General features: G+C 44.6%; 1 protein-coding gene across 1 annotated transcript in view; it reads left to right on the plus strand.

The window, feature by feature from the left end:
* The window catches only part of myo18ab (myosin XVIIIA b), a gene marked incomplete at both ends in the record, with an annotated part of 87,012 nt that overhangs the window by 65,801 nt on the left and 2,654 nt on the right, over positions 1-18,557 (plus strand). Inside the window, 16 exons of the mRNA XM_080525489.1 lie at positions 315-426; positions 1,337-1,464; positions 2,446-2,600; positions 3,833-3,956; positions 4,220-4,420; positions 4,598-4,708; positions 5,664-5,768; positions 5,884-6,030; positions 6,126-6,239; positions 8,448-8,564; positions 9,610-9,693; positions 11,152-11,289; positions 12,108-12,293; positions 12,649-12,788; positions 13,606-13,650; positions 18,343-18,465. Of these exons, the coding sequence (XP_080381615.1) occupies positions 315-426; positions 1,337-1,464; positions 2,446-2,600; positions 3,833-3,956; positions 4,220-4,420; positions 4,598-4,708; positions 5,664-5,768; positions 5,884-6,030; positions 6,126-6,239; positions 8,448-8,564; positions 9,610-9,693; positions 11,152-11,289; positions 12,108-12,293; positions 12,649-12,788; positions 13,606-13,650; positions 18,343-18,465 (2,030 nt within the window). The remainder of the gene's footprint in view (positions 1-314; positions 427-1,336; positions 1,465-2,445; positions 2,601-3,832; positions 3,957-4,219; positions 4,421-4,597; positions 4,709-5,663; positions 5,769-5,883; positions 6,031-6,125; positions 6,240-8,447; positions 8,565-9,609; positions 9,694-11,151; positions 11,290-12,107; positions 12,294-12,648; positions 12,789-13,605; positions 13,651-18,342; positions 18,466-18,557) is intronic.

An 18,557-nucleotide genomic window follows, 5' to 3' on the forward strand; every position in this document is an offset into this window, starting at 1 on the left:
CATACATCGACGACATTGACAGCCACTATTCATCTGCACACATTGTTCTTCTGGTTGTAATGTAATTGCGAAATCATTGTTGGCCTTCTCTGAACCCCAGCATTTTAGCCTTTCTGTATTTGACATTTGTAACATGATTGGCTGTTTGGGGGGACTGTTCATGCAGCACCACGCTGGTAGAAATGTGTTGTAGCATTTGGTTGCTGTCATGTTTGGAGGGTGTGTGTGTGTGTGTGTGTGTGTGTGTGTGTGTGTGTGTGTGTGTGTGTGTTGCTGGTATTTAATGGCTGCTGTTTCCTCTCCCTCCCTCTCAGGGCAAGTTTGACTCGATGAACAAGCAGATGGAGTCGATGGAAATGGAGGTGATGGAGGCGCGACTCATCAGAGCCTCCGAACTCAATGGAGAGATGGACGATGATGACACAGGTCAGACACACATACATACATGCATGCATAATAACACACACACACACACACACACACACACACACACACACACACACACAGAGACCAGGGAGAGAGAGACCATAACCATGGTGACAGGCAGCTCAGCAGCAAGGTCGGGTCGGTTCCATTTCAATTAAAGCCACAATATGGGATTAGTTTTTCATCAAGGGTGCAGCTCCACCACTCGCTTTAGTAGGCATACAGCTGAGTAACGGGGCGACGGAAATGTAACTCCTCTCAAATTCATAGACTGTTCTCTGGGGAGGCAGTTGTGTGAATCGCAGTTCACTTCATGAGTAGACTTAATTATAATTGAATTTACCCCAGTCCAATAGGGTTTAAAAAGCAAGTCCAGCTCACACAGGTTTCTCCCACAGAATCTCACCTCAGGCTGAAAGAGAATACATTAAAGGTTGAATCTATGGTTGCCTAGTTCCCAGGTTGAACCCCAGACACTCAGACTGCAGGGGGGGGGTTCCCAATCAATGAGGAGACATACAGTAGGAAAAACAACATGTACAACGCCTGTTAAATTGTAAAATTCTGTTTGATATGCCAGACAGACTTCCAGATTTGAATGCGAGATTGATTTTCTCACTGTCTTGTGCGTAAGCAGAAGCAGCTCATGTTTTAATGGATACACGGCATTGACCTCTAATGAACAGGATCAATCTCAAAGACCCCCCCCCCCCTTCCCCAGTGAAAGTCCCATTAATTGTTACCTTTTAAATTTGTTCTACTTGGAACCCTGTTGAATGTTGTCTGCACGACGTAACAGACTCTGATGCCTTTTTCTCCATGCTGTTGGGATCTGGTCATGTTCTATTTGAAATTCAATTCCTTGAATAAATAACTGTCATTCATAATTGTTTTGGGGTGTGCCTCCCAGGTGGAGAGTGGAGACTGAAGTATGAGAGAGCCATCAGAGAGATCGAGTTCACCAAGAAGAGGCTGCAGCAGGAGTTTGACGACAAGCTGGAGGTGGAGCAGCAGAACAAGCGACAGCTGGAGAGAAGGGTAAGGAAGGAGGCAACGTCACGCTTGCACACACACATATACACACACACACACACACACACACACACACACATGCACGCATACGCACACACAAATCTGCTTCTTGATTTGACACCTCCCTTGCGCTTTGTCTCATAAACGTCAAATACAACTTTAGGCTCCCTGAGCACTCACTGAAACGTAAAGGGACCAGTCAAGCAATTCTTAGAATCTCTCTCTCTCTCTCTCTCTCTCTCTCTCTCTCTCTCTCTCTCTCTCTCTCTCTCTCTCTCTCTCTCTCTCTTTCCTCTCTCTATCTCTCTCTCTCTCTCTCTTTCCTCTCTCTATCTCACCTGCCTGAGCACTCTTCTTTTTTTTAAGGAATTATTTTTAGCCCGTAAAAAATAGGCTGTCTATCTTATAAACCCTTATGGTTTGACCTGTCTATTCTAAGCTTGTTTCCTTGATCCAAAACTCTTGGCTTCCAACACATAAAACAACAGATGCTTTTAAAGCAGCTATCTGTTCATTGATCAACAAAAGAATCCCTTGTATTTAGTTAGGTGGAATGTTCAGTTATGATGACACCTAAGGGTGTTACTGTAGTAAAGGATTACAGATTGGCAACTAGTCGCTTCTAGTAGCACATTTGAGGCCGCAAGCCTTTGTGAAGGGTGTGCTGTATGAGTGTTGTGAGAGTTTTGTTTCGGAATACTTTTAGAAATGTTTCTCACATTTTATAGCATAGCATAGAGTACAGCACAGTGTTTTATTGTATAGTATAGTAGTATAGTATAGTAGATAGTGTACATAGCCTTTATTTATGTAAACCAGCTCTTTTCCCTTTTTTATTTTTCCCTTGGCCCTCTTGTCTTTAGTCTTTTTCCAAACACCAGGGGAGCCCCCCCTCCTACAAAATTTCGTTGTATGGTACCTGTACTGTATAAATGACAATAAAGACCATTCATTCACATGTTTCTCTCGGTCTGTCTTTCCCCACAGCTAAGTGACCTGCAGGCAGACAACGAGGAGGTGCAGCGCACGGCCCAGCAGCTGAAGAAGAAGTGCCAGAAGCTGACGGCAGAGCTACAGGACACCAAACTACACCTGGAGGGCCAGCAGAGCCGCAACCACGACCTGGAGAAGAAACAGAGGAAGTGAGTAAAAACACATGCGCTTGCGCACACACACACACACACACACACACACACACACACACACACACACACACACACACGTTGGCGTAATATTGAGTAGCTGTCCCTCTCCCCGTGCTCCTGTTCCCACAGAGGTGTCACTTGCGTACACTGCCTGCCCCCAAGCTTCCATAGTCCACTACAAACTGCTGTCTGCTGACCCTGCTGTCTAAACCCCTCTAGTCCCTTAAGTAAACAGGCCGCTCGTGCCTGTCACCGCAATACGAGAATCGGCGTGTTTGTGTGTGTGTGTCTGAGTGCCAGAGTGGAGCCACATGAGGCCACAGAAACCCTTTGCCTGTGTGAGGATTAGTCATGTGTTGTGTAACCAAATTATGTGTTGAGAAGGGACTAGAGGGGGGCAGCGGCCCCCCCTTCCTTTGATATTCACACGCTCTGGGTAAAAGTCGCTCCGAGGCACAGATCTAAGAACAGCTTATCCTCCCTTTACCCAAACCAGTAACGGTAGACGAAGGAAGGAAGCTTCTCAGAGAGGAAGACTGCTCACCTATGTTGCAGGCCATGTTGAGTTTTCTTTTAATAAAATGCCTGTACCTTCTGTTAGCTTGTTCGGTCTCTTTCCACTCAAGGTTGTTTATGGATTTTTGTTCTCGGGAATAGATTACCCTTGTGTTAATGTGTGGCTTATCAAGTAGCAGCACATCTCCACATCCTGTGTTTGTGCTTCCTGTGAGAGGCTCTCAGAATAAGGGAAAGGCTGTAGTACAGTAGGGACATTGATATGTGACAGCAGTTGGTGAAAGTTGCCAACCAATCGAAATGTTCTGACTTTCATTCAGAAAAATGTAAAGCAATTTCAGCGTTGTTGAAAATCAATGACACACTTGCTAGTCAAGCCAAAACATTGCAATGCAATGGATTCGGTGAGTAATCCCCACTAGTCTACACTAACCAGGTAGTAGTGTAGGGATTACTCACAGAATCCATTACATTGCAATATTTACGCTTGACTAGCGAGTGTGTCATTGATTTTCAACAACGCTGAAATGTATTCAGGTTTTTCAGAATAAAAGTCTGAACGGTCCGTGGGTTGGCGCCTTGTTCCCGGTCTCACCAGCTGCTGTCACATTATGATCTATTTGAATGTGAGGCATGTGTTTCTGTGCTGGGTTCCATACGTGTGTGTGTGTTGTCAAGGCTGAGGCACGGCACTAACATGAGGGTTGTTTCAGGTTTGACTCAGAGCAGACTCTAGCCCAGGAGGAGGTGCAGAGAGAGAGGACTCTGAGAGAGAAGCTGAGCAGAGAGAAAGACATGCTCACTGGAGAGGTCTTCAGCATGCGCCAGCAACTGGAGGTAAACACACTTGCACTAATGTGCTATGAGACCTGTGTGTGTGTTTGAGTGTGTGAGAGTGTGTGAGTGAGGTGAGTAAGTAAGTAAGTAAAGCTTTATTTATATAGCGCCTTTCGTACATAAGTTGAGTGAGGGTCTGTCTGTCTGTGCACGGTTTTGGATTGTGTGTGTGTGTGTGTGTGTGTGTGTGACAACTTATTTGTCGAGTGTTGTTATATATTATGCTCATCATCATCATCCCCATCTGTGTGTCCCTCCTCCAGGATAAGGACCTGGAGATGTGTGCCGTCAACCTGAAGCTGGAGCAACTGGACGTGGAAATGCAGGACCTGAACTCTCAGGAGACTAAAGACGAGGTGTCTCTGGCTAAGGTGAAGAAGACTCTCCGCGACCTGGAGGCCAAGGTCAAAGACCAGGAGGAGGAGCTGGACGAACAGGCCGGAACCATCCAGATGCTGGAGCAGGTACACACACACACACACACACACACACACACACACACACACAGACACAGACACAGACACAGACACAGACACAGACACACACACACACACACACACACACACACACACACACAGACACAGACACAGACACACTTACACAAACACTGTCTGACTGCTGCCTGTATGTCTAACCCTCAGGCTAAGCTGCGTCTAGAGATGGAGATGGAGAGACTGCGGCAGATGCACTCCAAGGAGATCGAGAACAAAGACGAAGAGGTGGAAGAGATCAGACAGTCCTGCAGCAAGAAGGTACAGTGCACACACACATCCACACACACACACACACACACACACACAGATAATAACAGCTTGAAATGGCTTAGCAGGCAAACGAGGCAGCTAGTTATTACTTTATGAGCCATTTATAGGTAGTTCAGTCAATGATGACTCATTTGATTGGAAACATGTTAGATGAGTTTGAAGGTCAGAATAAGAGTTCCCTCTTCTTTTAACAGCTGAGGGGCTGGAGAAATGGAACAGCTCTATCTAAGATCATTAAATCAACATCATCGTTTTTTAAATTTTGTTTGTTTACAATTACATTATTTATATAACAAGCAATGCTGTAAAACAAGCTTGTTTTGGGGATAGGTATTTATAATTGATATTATTTAAGAATCAATGGCTGTACAGTATATCATTCATTTGGTAGTTAAAAAATGTATGTACCAATCCCAGATTGCCCTTTTAAATAGGCATCCGTAATTAGATTAGATTTATTTGTGTGTTTTTTTTACATTCCTTTCCTTTCCTGCACTTGACCTTTCTGCCCCCCACCCCCCAACCAATCAAGCCCTAAGATCTCCACCACGCATAATAACTTTTTTTTAAACGTTATTACCAGGATTACCGAAGCCTAGAATATTTTAGAACCGTAGATGTTCTAAACACATTTACATTGATAAGATTATACGAATAAAACAAAAACACTAGGGTTGAACTCTATGATACTGTATTGTAGATCACAATTGTAATTGCAGAAACTAGAAGGAGTGGAATGTTTGTACTGCAACACAGACACTGATCACGAATATGATTTAATTTGGTCAGTATACCGTCACTCAGTTTATTACACGTAGCGTACATTATTTGGATAATAATAATAATAATAATAACAATAATACCATATACGGTATGAATTTGTTTGTATGAATTTGTCTTTTCTAACATTGATTTGTTATTTCACCGACCGGTGTGTTTGTAGCTGAAGCAGATCGAGGTGCAGCTGGAGGAGGAGTACGACGACAAACAGAAGGTCCTGCGAGAGAGGAGAGACCTGGAGGCCAAGCTGCTGTCTGCCCAAGACAAGGTACACTACACTACCTAACGCTCTGCTGGGTGAAGTATTGTGTGGAGTTGTTAAGTTGTGTCTGAGTGTAGCTTAGAGTGTTGACCTCATCACTAACCCTTCCCCCACCCCCCAGGTGAGCCACAGGGATGTGGACGCAGAGAAACGCCTGAGGAAGGATCTGAAGCGCACCAAGGCTCTGCTAGCCGACGCCCAGATCATGTTGGACCACATGAAGAACAACGCGCCCAGCAAGAGAGAGATCGCCCAGCTCAAAAACCAGGTAGGGTTCTGCTATCTCAAAGACTCTGTTAAAGCAGGGAAAGAAGACCACAAAGTAACTCTCTCCCTCCCTCCCCCTCTCTCTGTGTGTTTTAGCTGGAGGAGTCAGAGTTCACATGTGCGGCAGCAGTCAAGGCCCGTAAGTCCATGGAGGTGGAGATTGAAGACCTGCATGTTCAGATGGACGACATCTCCAAAACCAAACAGGCTGTAAGTAAACTACCCCCTCTGTTCCAACCAGCAACATTTGTGTGGCCTGTGCAGGGTGGTCTGTCAATGTATTGGTTTGGGTTACTATGTCACAGCACTGCCCTCAGCCAAAGATCATACCTGTCCCTCCGTCTTCCCCACCCCACCCCTCTCCCTTTCTCCATCTCTTTTGTCCTCCCCCTCTCTCCATTCAGTGTTTTGCTTCTCTTTACTCACCCCCCCACCACCATCACCCCCCCCCCCCACAAACATCTTCCCCAACCAGCTCTCTCTCCTAGCGGTGATATTGACTGGCACGAAATGACTTTCGCCCATAATGGCATGTTTTCTAATCCATTTGTAATTTCAACAAGACACATTACCTTGAAATGCATTACAGTGTAATACCGTAGTCACCAGGGTGAATATTGTCTCTGTAGTGTAGGGGGAGCGGTAATTGAGTTCACACATGATGGCAGGCCTGAACAGATATGTGAGGGAGATGGATGGAGAGATGTTTTGCCGACTGAGATCTGAGTTTGTCTCACCCCACTGTCTCTCTCTCTCTCTCTCTCTCTCTCTCTCTCTCTCTCTCTCTCTCTCTCTCTCTCTCTCTCTCTCTCTCTCTCTCTCACACACACACACACACGCACACTCCCTATTATTCAGCCGATTATTTCTGTTCCTGGAAGTATTTGTAGGATCAAACAGCTCAATTGTGTGGTTGATATTTACTTGGAATTTCTTCACACTAACACAAGAAACATTTTTGCAGACAGTAACAACAAAACCAAGTTTAAAATGTCTCTTTCAAAGTGCTTTAATACAATACAATAACTAGTAGCCTAACCATTTGTGCCTCAATGTTACCTATCAGTTGGAGGTTGACATCATTGAGTACAGTTACAAAAACATAATTCTGGTGTTCTGGTGAGATGGATAAAATCCATGGATATAACATTCCTTCCAGAATACTCGACCCTGCGCCATCTCCCACCATAATTGCAGCAGCCCCAAAAGATTGTTCTGTGTTCTGACAGTTTGTTTTTATCCTGCATCTGCTATTTTCTGTGTCATTAAGCCACAGGATTAAGGATTATTGGGCTAGTCTTTTTCTTAATAAAGTGAAAAGATATAACTGTTTGAGAATAACTGCCTTAAAACCAGAATGACAGGGGGGATGTTGAGGGAAGTTTTGTTACTGAATAATCACACCACTGTTTTTTAAGGATCCATTGCAACCATCCATTTTCTCCCCTTACTTCACCTTCCTTTTACCACTTTTAATTGAACTGTGTTGCCTTTTACCTAAAATGCCTCCTACCCCACAATGATGTCAAAGCATAGGATTGATGGAAGGGAGGGCTCTTACACTATTCTTCTGTTTTAAACCCATGTCGTGTAGGGGAGTAGACAAGTGCTCCCATCAGCAAACTGTTGAGAAATGCAATGCAGTGATTGTTAGGGTGTGTTACAGTGCATACGAATTACATTGACTGTAAACGTGGTTCCAAAGGATCATTTTAAAAATGATTGGATAGGCCTCACTCATTTCCTCATCTAAATAATCCAAATAACAACCATTCCACAAAAAAAATCTTTCTCTTTTACTCCTTGCCATTTCATTTGTGGTCCAGTATCCACTCTTCCTCTCTGTTTGGACTCTGTGTTAATAAGATGGATGCCCGGCTGTCAGAGTGCCTCACGAGTCCTCTCATCTCTCAGATATGTACTAATGGATTCATTAGCCATTTCTCATCCACATTATTCATCATTTATTAACACAGGTCTGTCCCTAGCCTTCTCTTTCCTGTATTGTCCATTGTCATTATAAAACGGATTAGGCCTCAGTGCTTCCCATAGATGTAAGCTACCAGTGCTCAGTACATACCACTAGCCTTTAGATGCTAATTGGTGGGCCTGATTATGGATGTGACCTCATGCAAACCTGTTCGGCCCTAATATAATATCAGAGGAGAGGCTGTGTACAGGGGACAATATTGTATTGTGACAAGTCTCTCTCCTATTATAACATACTGGATATACTGTACTGTACTTGGTAAAGGAGGGATATTATAGACAGTAATTGACTGATAACTAATAATATAATAAATTAAAGGCCATTTGTTTGTCTCTCTCTCCCCCCCATCCTTCCCTCTCTCTCCTCCTAACTCTAACTCCCCCCTACACCTCTCTCCCTCCTCTCCCCCCCCCCCCCCTCTCTCTCAGCTGGAGGAGCAGTTGAGCAGGCTGCAGAGAGAGAAGAACGACCTGCAGTCTCGTATGGAGGAGGATCAGGAGGACATGAATGAACTGATGAAGAAGCACAAGTCAGCAGTTTCCCAGGTAACACACACACACACACATACACACACACACACACACACACACACACACACACACACACACACACACACACACATACACACACACACAGGGTGTGGGTTTGATTACTGCTCAGACCATAATACAGTACAAAATGAATGCCCTCTCTGTACTGTAGACTATCAATAAAAGCAGAAGGTGAAAACAAGCATTATTCGATCATCCTGCTCTTATAAAAAAGTATTGTCCCTTATGTTGAAATATATGAATAAAAACTGTTAGGGTTTTTCGTTAGTCCACAGCAATTTTGCAATATTCAAATGTAAAAGTATTTGGCAGAATTTGAGTACTCTCCATTTGTGTTAATGTATCTGTGTGTGCAGATTGCTATCAAGTGGAAATGAAAGTGGTATAAAACGGTTTCTGTCTGACACTGATGGAATTATGAGTTATCTGCCTCCACCGGCTCCAAATGAATACATCCCGTCGGCATAGAGACAGCTATTCCCCTGGGCCTGCTGAGCATGGCGCTTCATCTAGTGGAAAAAAACAAAAACCACTCTGCTCAATATTTTTCACATGGGTCACATTGAAATTAGATTTATTTATGTGCTTTTGGTGTGCAAATCTCCCCTCTTGCCATTTGAAAAAATGGTTTCCTCTCAGAGGGAATTATTTATCATTTTGAGCAGCATGGATCTCATCAACATTTTTGTTGATGATTGTTTATCCTAGCCTCTTGCTCTGTAGTGTCTCAGGGGATTACTAGGTTGTTGATTAACATGTCAATATGCAATATTTAGTCACTACTCATTTATGTTACTATGTGATGCATTCATATTAATGTACTGTTGTACTGAGAGTAAATGTGATGCTGTAGAAACCTTCCGACCGTCCGTCGGAAATGCATAAAGCAAAAAGTGGGGGCGGCCCTATTTGATATGAAGCGGAGCACTGTATTTCTTCTAGGGCGACCCACTTTTAGCAATGCGCTACAATGAAAGCATATTCAACAGCAGCCACGCCGTTGCTGAGCCCTATCTCTATGTGTTTGTGTTACCTACAGTCATCTCAGAACCTGGCCCAGATCAGTGACCTGCAGGCCCAGCTGGAGGAGGCCCTGAAGGAGAAGCAGGAGGTCCAGGAGAAGGTACCGATACCAGATTTCTGGGTTTGATACCAATAGCGATTCATGGTGGGGGGAGGGGGGCACATTTTACAGATAGCTGATATATTTGCCAATGTTGTTTTTCAGTGGTGAGATGAAAAACAGAGCTTTTTTTTTACACAGAATTTTTATTTTTGTATTTTTTTAGCACAGGATTCAGAAGAGAAACAATGGAAAAAAAGATGCTGAAAGTCTTATAGATATTTATATAAAGTATATATAAGGTATTATAGATCCAAAGGCCAATATCAGCTGATAATAATGTATCGGTGCTCCGATATATCTGTCGGGCGCTACTTGTAATCAACACCAAGCCAATCCACAGGGGGTGTGGAAACTGTAATACCTGTCTGCCCTCCGACCCCAGACCAGGGAGAGGCATGCTGTGACACTTGTCGCGTGCGCTCCGATCTGATGATAACCATCAGAGACCCTGGCCTAGAAACAATCAGGCACTGTTACCTTATGGGCCGTGCATGTACGCAAGTCCAAACCCCCTCTTTTCTGATGCCTACTGGCTCATTACTGCTTCAAAGCTGTCATATTTTTGAAAGCACCCTGCGCTTTGCCTCTGTAATCCACCGGAGGTCCCTTGGAGCTTTAAAGGCCGGTTTTTCTTCAGATCGCTTAAAAATGTCTTATAAAAAGTTTTAAAAGAATGGTCAACTTCATATTTGCGATTTTCTCGCGTCATTTGAAGATACTGTTGTGTGGAGGGCAGCCACACTGAATTGAAAGCAAAATGGTTTCGAAAAAAAACAAGAGGCCCCAGCCACACGCACGTCCCAAAGTCAATATTCAAGAAATCGTTATTCTCAGACTTTCTCTGTGCTTTGAAATAGTTGTCCAACTCTTGAAAGAATTAAAGTAATTCCGAACCATGTGTATGCTTTGAATTATGGGTATGAAGTACCTTGTAATGAAGTCTGTTTTTTGAAGCCCTATCCTGATGTGAACTATGCTACGGTCTGCTGACTCTTTATTAGTGGGCTGTTTAGATTGGTGGGTTACTATTGTATGTGTTGTTAAGGACCATCAGTGACTTGAGGCTGAGGAGTTAAGAGCATCTACTCAGATCAGGTGTGGTTGAGTGCATTCAGTTTTAGGTCCGTTTTGGTTGTCTTGACAGGGTTTTGGTTGTTGTGTCTTTGTTTATTTCCCTCTGCCACATAAATCAATGTTACAAAATCAAACACAATTTTGCTTGTGAACAAACTGCAGCCAGTGCTGGACAGTTCCCTGCAGATTCTGACTGGCGATATATATTCATACAGCTTGCAAAATGTTTTTCTGCTCTATTGGCAGTCCTAAACCTCTGATTATTGTGTGTGTGTGTCTGTGTGTGTGTGTGTGTGTGTGTGTGTGTGTGTGTGTGTGTGTGTGTGTATGTATGTTTGTGTGTGTGTATGTATGTTTGTGTGTCTGTCTCTCTCCCTCCAGCTTTCAGGCTTGCAGAGTCAGCTGGAGTTCCAGGAGACGTCCATGGTGGAGAAGTCTTTGGTCAGTAGGCAGGAGGCCAAGATCCGCGAGATGGAGACCAAGCTGGAGTTTGAGAAGACTCAGGTCAAGCGCCTGGAGGTTAGTGTGTGTGTGTGTGTGTGTGTGTGTGTGTGTGTGTTTTGCGAAATCGCCCAGAATGCCTTGCGAATCATCGGCAAGATAGTGGCGAACGCACAAGCAACAAAAGAAAACCACAAATGTAATTATTTTCTTTGTTAATAAAGATTTTTTTTAAAAGGCTGATTTGTTCATGACAGTCCCACATTTTGACAACATTCCCCCCTTTGATGGCATAATGACGCCCGAAATGTACCGCTCCTCTAATATCAGCAGACTGGCAGGGTAGGAGCATGGGTTGCGAGCCTACAGAGCACCGCTATTCTGTCATGAACTGGCCGGGTAATTAAGCATTGTTCTTTTTTATTTGATGACTTGTTCGATTTATAGCCCTCTGTCCACTAACCTTGAAGCCAGCACGATCCTCTCCACACACTCCCTGGTGTTCTGAAACCCTACATGCTTGTAGAATAGAGCTCAGGGCAGCTGAGAGGAAATGGAGAAAAACCGGACTCCCTGACCTAAACCTTTACCACTCTCTCCTCTCCAACTACGCCTCCTCTGCATCAGCTGCTAAAGCATCAGCATCAATCTGGAAATATCCAGAGTTAAGGGTTACAGCATGTTTCAGCTGTAGAATTTTAGTATCCTCACAGAACAGAATCTCATCAAAGCCGGAGGTAGAGGAGCCAAATCAATAGAGGTCTGAGGAGGTAGAGAGCACACCCATTCACAGTGTGAATACAGTTATGCTAGCTAGTTACACTATGACCTCTCAGAGGACCTGTAACGGGTGTAAGCTTGTGGTTCTAACCTGATTCCTCTCTACGGTTCTGTAGAGCCTGGTTGCCCGCTTAAAGGAGAACCTGGAGAAGCTAACAGAGGAACGTGACCACCGCAGCACTAACGAGAACCGGGAGAAGGAGCAAAACAAGCGTCTCCAGAGGCAGATACGCGACATCAAGGAGGAGATGGGAGAGCTGGCGAAGAAGGAGGCTGAGGCCAGCAGGAAGAAGCATGAGCTGGTAAGACATTCAGTCAGCCATGAGCTGGTAAGACATTCAGTCAGCCATGAGGTTGATATAGTCCAGCCTACTCCAGATCTGTACATAGCTCCACTTATTATGGATAGCCATACTTCGGTCCGGGTTTTCCAATGCTCTGCCTTCTCTATGCTAATTGGATTGGAGTGTAATGTAAAAGTAAAAGCTCATAATCATACTCCTCGAATTGGGCACAGTAGTCATACAACAGTAGTCATACAACGCCTGATTGTTCGACACCAGTCATCAGGCCAGGACACACTAATGTCTGGCAGCAGATGGATTCTCTGTGTTCACTGTTGGGGTCTAAGCCTATTGTTTCTTCTTTCTCAAACAGGAAATGGATATTGAGAGCTTAGAGGCAGCCAATCAGAGCCTGCAGGCGGACCTCAAACTGGCCTTCAAAAGGATCGGCGACCTTCAGGCAGCCATCGAGGATGAGATGGAGAGTGATGACAACGAAGACCTCATCAACAGGTATCTCTCAGTGCCAACATATTTCACTTGATTGAAAAACCTGCCCTTCTCATGACAGCAAGCATCAGCACACACTAGGCATAGATAGCAGCTAGCAAAGTTAAAAGGCAGATCAACCCAACAGTGGGAACAGGAAAAAGGGGGAGAGAGAACGATACAGTAAAGGATGGATGTGGCTCTGTGGATAGGGCAATCAGAGAGAATTCTCCCTAGACTCAGTCATATCTTATTCACACACGCTGAAAGATTTATGCCCCGAAAACTGCTGTGCTTAATTTTCAGGCCTTTTTTATTCCAAGTTTCTCTTTTTCTCCCCATCAATGAGAGCTATGGAGCTGAACCTAGTTCCACTCCCCAGTTCCTTATTTATTTACTCATTCTCTGATTCCTGCTGAGGCTTGTTTGTTTGTCTAGGAGTGTAGTCCCGGGGAGAGAGCTTTCTTCCTCTGCCTCTCAGCAGTGAATAGCACTCTGAGTCAGGTTTCGTTAGTGTACAGTGTTTTCTTTCATTTTCAATACGGTAGGCAAGATGGGCATCAGGGTGAGATGGTGTGCTGACTCAATGGCCTAAAAATATGCAGCCATCGAATCTGTCCCACTGGAGATGCCTATTAAACAAAAGTCGGGGTCTCATCGCAACATCCGCCATTACATCCACAATGTTATATCCTTGCATTATTATTATTATTATTATTCATCCCTTGTTCATTTGGTTTCCTCATACTATACCCCCTATCTCACTTTTCTTTTTCTATTTGTGTCTATTTGTGTTGTTTTGTTTTTCTTGTCTCTGTCTGTCATCTCCCGTCACGACCAGTTTACAAGACATGGTGACAAAGTATCAGAAAAGAAAGAACAGAACGTGAGAAACTGGAGCTCATGTTTGACATTTTTACATCGTTTTGGTATTGGCTGTTGCCCCTCACTGAAAATGATGCAGTATTCAGCAGATTTCTTAGGTATTTCATAATTAAAGAGATGCTAGAGGATTTCTGTCACAAATTCTTTACATCAAATTTGGGCTTAAGTGTATACTGATTAACATTACATCATTAACAATATTATTGTTGTTAATGATGTAATGTTAATCCGTTTATTATCTCATTACACCACACAGTCCTTAGTTTATGGCCAACAAACTTTTGCAGGACAAGCACTTGGTTTTAGTGGCTGAAAATATACAACAAATCCTGTAGCATGTTTTTAAGGAGTCAGGTAAAAGAGCTACTTCATAAGTTGTTCATGTCTTATTACAGTTGTATTATGTCAATGACTTATGGCATAGTCCATTATGTCTCTGAAAAAGGTCTTATGTGACATACAACAAAGCAACATGGTGATACTGCATTATTTATCCAGGGCTCAGCAATTCCCCCATACCCTAATTTGCTCCACTTTTCATTGCATGATACCACATGTTAAATTGCACGAATGCCATTGACAACATGCTTCTCCAAACCAAGCATGAAACAACCCCTCCACCCCAAGTATCCGTGTGGTTATCCACCCATTAACCCTTTTAACCGTGGGCAACAATTGTAACATATCATGTTTAACTGGTGTGGTTAGGATCCCTCGCTGGGTAAGTGTTGTGCTCTCTGGTCCCTCTGGCGTCACTCCGGGCTCAGTGCTTGCCTGGCCCCCTCCGCTTCCCTCTTAGAACGCTCCTCCTTTTCTTTCCCTATGTTTTCCTGCCCCACCGGGACTCTGTTGGACACCGCTGTGCCGTGTCTGTGCAGCATTCTGTGCCATGTGCTCGCCTGCTCTCGTTGCCTTACTGAATATTTCAGAGCCCTGCTCTGGGGTTGATGTGAGTCATGTGACTGGGTCACCTCGGTGGCTCTGCGGTGACTACCCTCGCCCGGGGAGAGGGAGGGTGTGTTTCTCATCAATCTTTCACGCGCACTCACTAAATAATGCAGAACTCTCAAATGTCCTACAAAAAGCTCTCTGCTCGTCTGGCAAGCGGCTCACGCAGCGTTAACCTCTGGCTCCGGGCCATGCGAATCCCATGTCAATGTTCCCTTACAGCAGTCTTTGCGTTTTCTGCTGTTAAAGCCTTGTTAAGCAGTATTGTAAAGTGCTGCTTTTTGTTAGGAGGTGAATGGATTGTGAATGCTAATGGTGGGCTAGTACAACACTGGTACACAAGAGCTGACAACAGTGCCAGAAAGAGCTCATATTTTAACCTGGTAAATAGATGGGAGACCACTGTAGCTCTTTTCAGGGTTTATGCTATTGAATCATAAGCATGTTGTATATAGTTAGCCTAAAAGATGCAATGAGCAAATTGTTATAATCAGTTTGAATTGTTCTATCACCATATACAGTATATGTAGAAACACATGTTGACTCTACCATGGTATACCATGTACCATGACTTGATCAAGTTGATAATACCAAACATGGTTTCTGGCTCTTGAGATAAGCTGTACGAAGAAGAAGTGAACCACAGTCTGTCATTTTAGACTAAATCAGCCATTTAGAGGTTAGGTTTGCTTCTTTTCACTTAGATATTAATTGTAAAAGGCATTTTGACTAGGGTGTGCCCACATTTGTTGCACCCCACTGTAAATGGTGTTTGAACAGGAGCATAATGCCTGGCTGGCTGTGTTCGAACCCCACAGAGACCCTCTGTCCTGGCTGAGTGTGTAATAAAACCTCAACTACTCGGGGTATGAACACAGCCGCCTGTAAGACCCAGGGACACAGTGGAGCAGAGCAGAGCAGGAGGATCCATAGGACCTAATGATGAATGTAATAGTGTGTAACAGAGATGTACAACCAATGGAGGCAGATTGTCACAGACAATTAATGTCTCTCTTTTCTCTCTGTGTGTTTGTTTGCCTCCCCTGGGCCTTTCGTCTCAGCTTAACTAATGGTGTGACGGGCAAGGACATAAATTGTGTGTGACACCATGTGTGAAGCGCTCGATTACAAAATGCCCATCGTTGTTGTTTTGTTTTGTGCCCGGCCAGGAGAGCCCCTCTCTGCGCTCTGAATGGATCATCTATCAGTTAACAGGCAAACTTCTCGACTGGAATTCATCAGGGGAAAAAGAGATGCAAGTTGCTGGAAAATCTCAAACAAGATCAACCTCATAGAACGGAAAAACAAATGATCTAATTTATCAGTTATTTCATTTAATTAGATTTAATTTAGTTCATTGAATATGATCAGTCTACTTTCTATTCTAGAGATATTTAGACATACTGTGCTTCAAGGTGTCTTATTGCATTGATTGTGCCTATGCACAACTAAATGTGATTTGTCCATGGAAACTGCAAAACAATATCAAAGGAAAAAAAACACAAGCTCACCAAAACAACGTTCCATTTCTCATTCCTTATTCATAGCACTTAGTATATCTACGGCTGGAATAGTTATTCTAACCAGTGTGCCGCTAGATACTGTATGTGAAAGGATAAAAGACTAATCTAAAGAGGCTGGGGGGGGGGGGGGGGGCGCGAGTGTTCACTGGCAAAGCCCAACAGACACACAAATCCAGCCACGGTTTTATCTCAGTAGAGAGAAGATGAGCAAACAGCCATGGTGTTGTCTGTGCGGGCGAGCGAATGTTGGCGCTTTCTCTCCCAGGACCCTTCATTCTTTGTTTACCCCGTCTTATTGACAAGGCTGCGGAGCCAAAGACGGCCGCTCGCTCAGACTGTCACAATAACAATTCACACAGGCGTCCCCAGATCATCTAATAGGACGGGCATGGCCTGCAAAGTTAATTACAGCCTTAAGAGAAAAGATGCTTTCATTAATCCCCACACACAACGGCCGTTCAAAAAACGATTCCCACTCACTCAGCGCCTCAATACCACTCACAGTTATTGTGCACAGAGCAGGAGTGTGCACTCGTGCTTTACATGACACACCGATAGCATCCTAAGCGATCAGGGGAGCTTTTGTCTCCACCTCTTGATGACTGTAATTGTATGTGTATGGCGGAGGCCCTTATGCAGATTAAAGTGGTGGAAACAAGAGAGCTCTTTTGCTTTCTCCATAGAAAGACAAGAGTTTTGAAACAGATGTGTTTTTGGTGGTTCCCCACCCCTCCTCCCGGTGACTTGGTGGTGTTATTAAACTGTAACAGCTTAATTTGTAGCACCACACGAGCACTGGGCTCTGACAACACTTAATGAGTGTTGTGCTCCTTTCATCCGTGTCAAATTTTCTGACAAGTCCTCCATTTCGCCTCACGCTTCGCAGTAGTCTGTCGACACACAATGATAATTTGGAGAGAAAACCGCTCAGCACCCAAGCTGTGCACCAGAATCATTTTGTCAAGAGCTGAAAGCAATTTTGCGGGTTGTGTGTGTGTGTGGAGAGAAAAGATAAGTGAGAGATGAAAGTAGAAATCCCTCCATTTTGTGCCCACTCCCTTAGTAGCCACTCTGGTCTCCCAGCTTGGCCTTCACTCTGGAGTGGCTCTGGATCAGAGTGAATGGAACTGAACCCTCTCTGGATGCCTCATACTGACAGCGCCCCACTGTCAGCTAACCACAGGAGCACACCGATTACACTCCTCTAACTGTGCGGCTGTGCGGCTTTGTGCATCTGAGTCTGTGTGTTTGGTGATGGGTGTGGGTGTGGGTGTGGGTGTGGGTGTGGGTGTGTGCGTGTTTGTGTGGGTGTGTCATTGTGTCGGTATGTGTGTGTGTGTCTGTGTCTGTGTCTGTGTCTGTGTGTGTGTGTGTGTGTGTGTGTGTGTGTGTTTCCCAGGCTTCTGTGATCCAGTGCATGTGCCACTGTTCTCTCCAAACAAAGCCGTGGTCTTCCTTCTTTGCCTCACTAACACTTCAGAGCCAGAATCCTCTCTCTCTCTCTCTCTGTCTCTCTCTCTCTCTCTCTCTCTCTCTATCTCTCTGTCTCTCTGTCTCTCTGTCTCTCTATCTCTCTCTGTCTCTCTCTCTCTCTGTCTCTCTCTCTCTCTCTGTCTCTCTCTCTCTCTGTCTCTCTCTCTCTCTGTCTCTCTATCTCTCTCTGTCTCTCTCTCTCTCTGTCTCTCTCTCTCTCTCTCTGTCTCTCTCTCTGTCTCTCTCTCTCTCTCTGTCTCTCTCTCTCTCTGTCTCTCTCTCTCTCTGTCTCTCTATCTCTCTGTCTCTCTCTCTCTCTGTCTCTCTATCTCTCTCTGTCTCTCTCTGTCTCTCTCTCTCTCTCTCTCTGTCTCTCTCTCTCTCTGTCTCTCTCTCTCTCTCTGTCTCTCTCTCTCTGTCTCTCTCTCTCTGTCTCTCTCTCTCTGTCTCTCTATCTCTCTCTCTCTGTCTCTCTATCTCTCTCTGTCTCTCTCTCTCTGTCTCTCTCTCTCTCTCTCTCTCTCTCTCTCTCTCTCTCTCTGTCTCTCTCTGTCTCTGTCTCTCTCTCTCTGTCTCTCTCTCTGTCTCTCTCTATCTATCTCTCGCTCTCTATCTTTATCTCTCTCCCTGTCCCTCATTCTATCTTTTTCTCTCTCACATCTTTCTACCTTTCCAGTCCTCTGACTATCTCCATCTATCTCTGTTCCCCATCCTCTCCACACACTGACATGTTGTCTCCTTCTACGCAGAGAGGGTGAATCCGGCACAGACTCGGATGTGGACGACCGTGTAGACGGGGTCAAATCCTGGCTGTCCAAAAACAAGGGCTCCGCCAAAAACCTCTCAGACGACGGCAGCCTCAAAAGCTCCAGGTCAGTATGGTCGCCTCTCTCCGCACCCCGCCTCACCTTGCCCTTTTCCCGGACCCCTCTTACCCCGGTTTACCCCGGCACCTATCCATTCT

The sequence above is a fragment of the Nansenia antarctica genome (genome assembly GCF_963989245.1).
Source record: "Nansenia antarctica genome assembly, chromosome: 3".
Lineage (NCBI taxonomy): Eukaryota > Metazoa > Chordata > Actinopteri > Argentiniformes > Microstomatidae > Nansenia > Nansenia antarctica.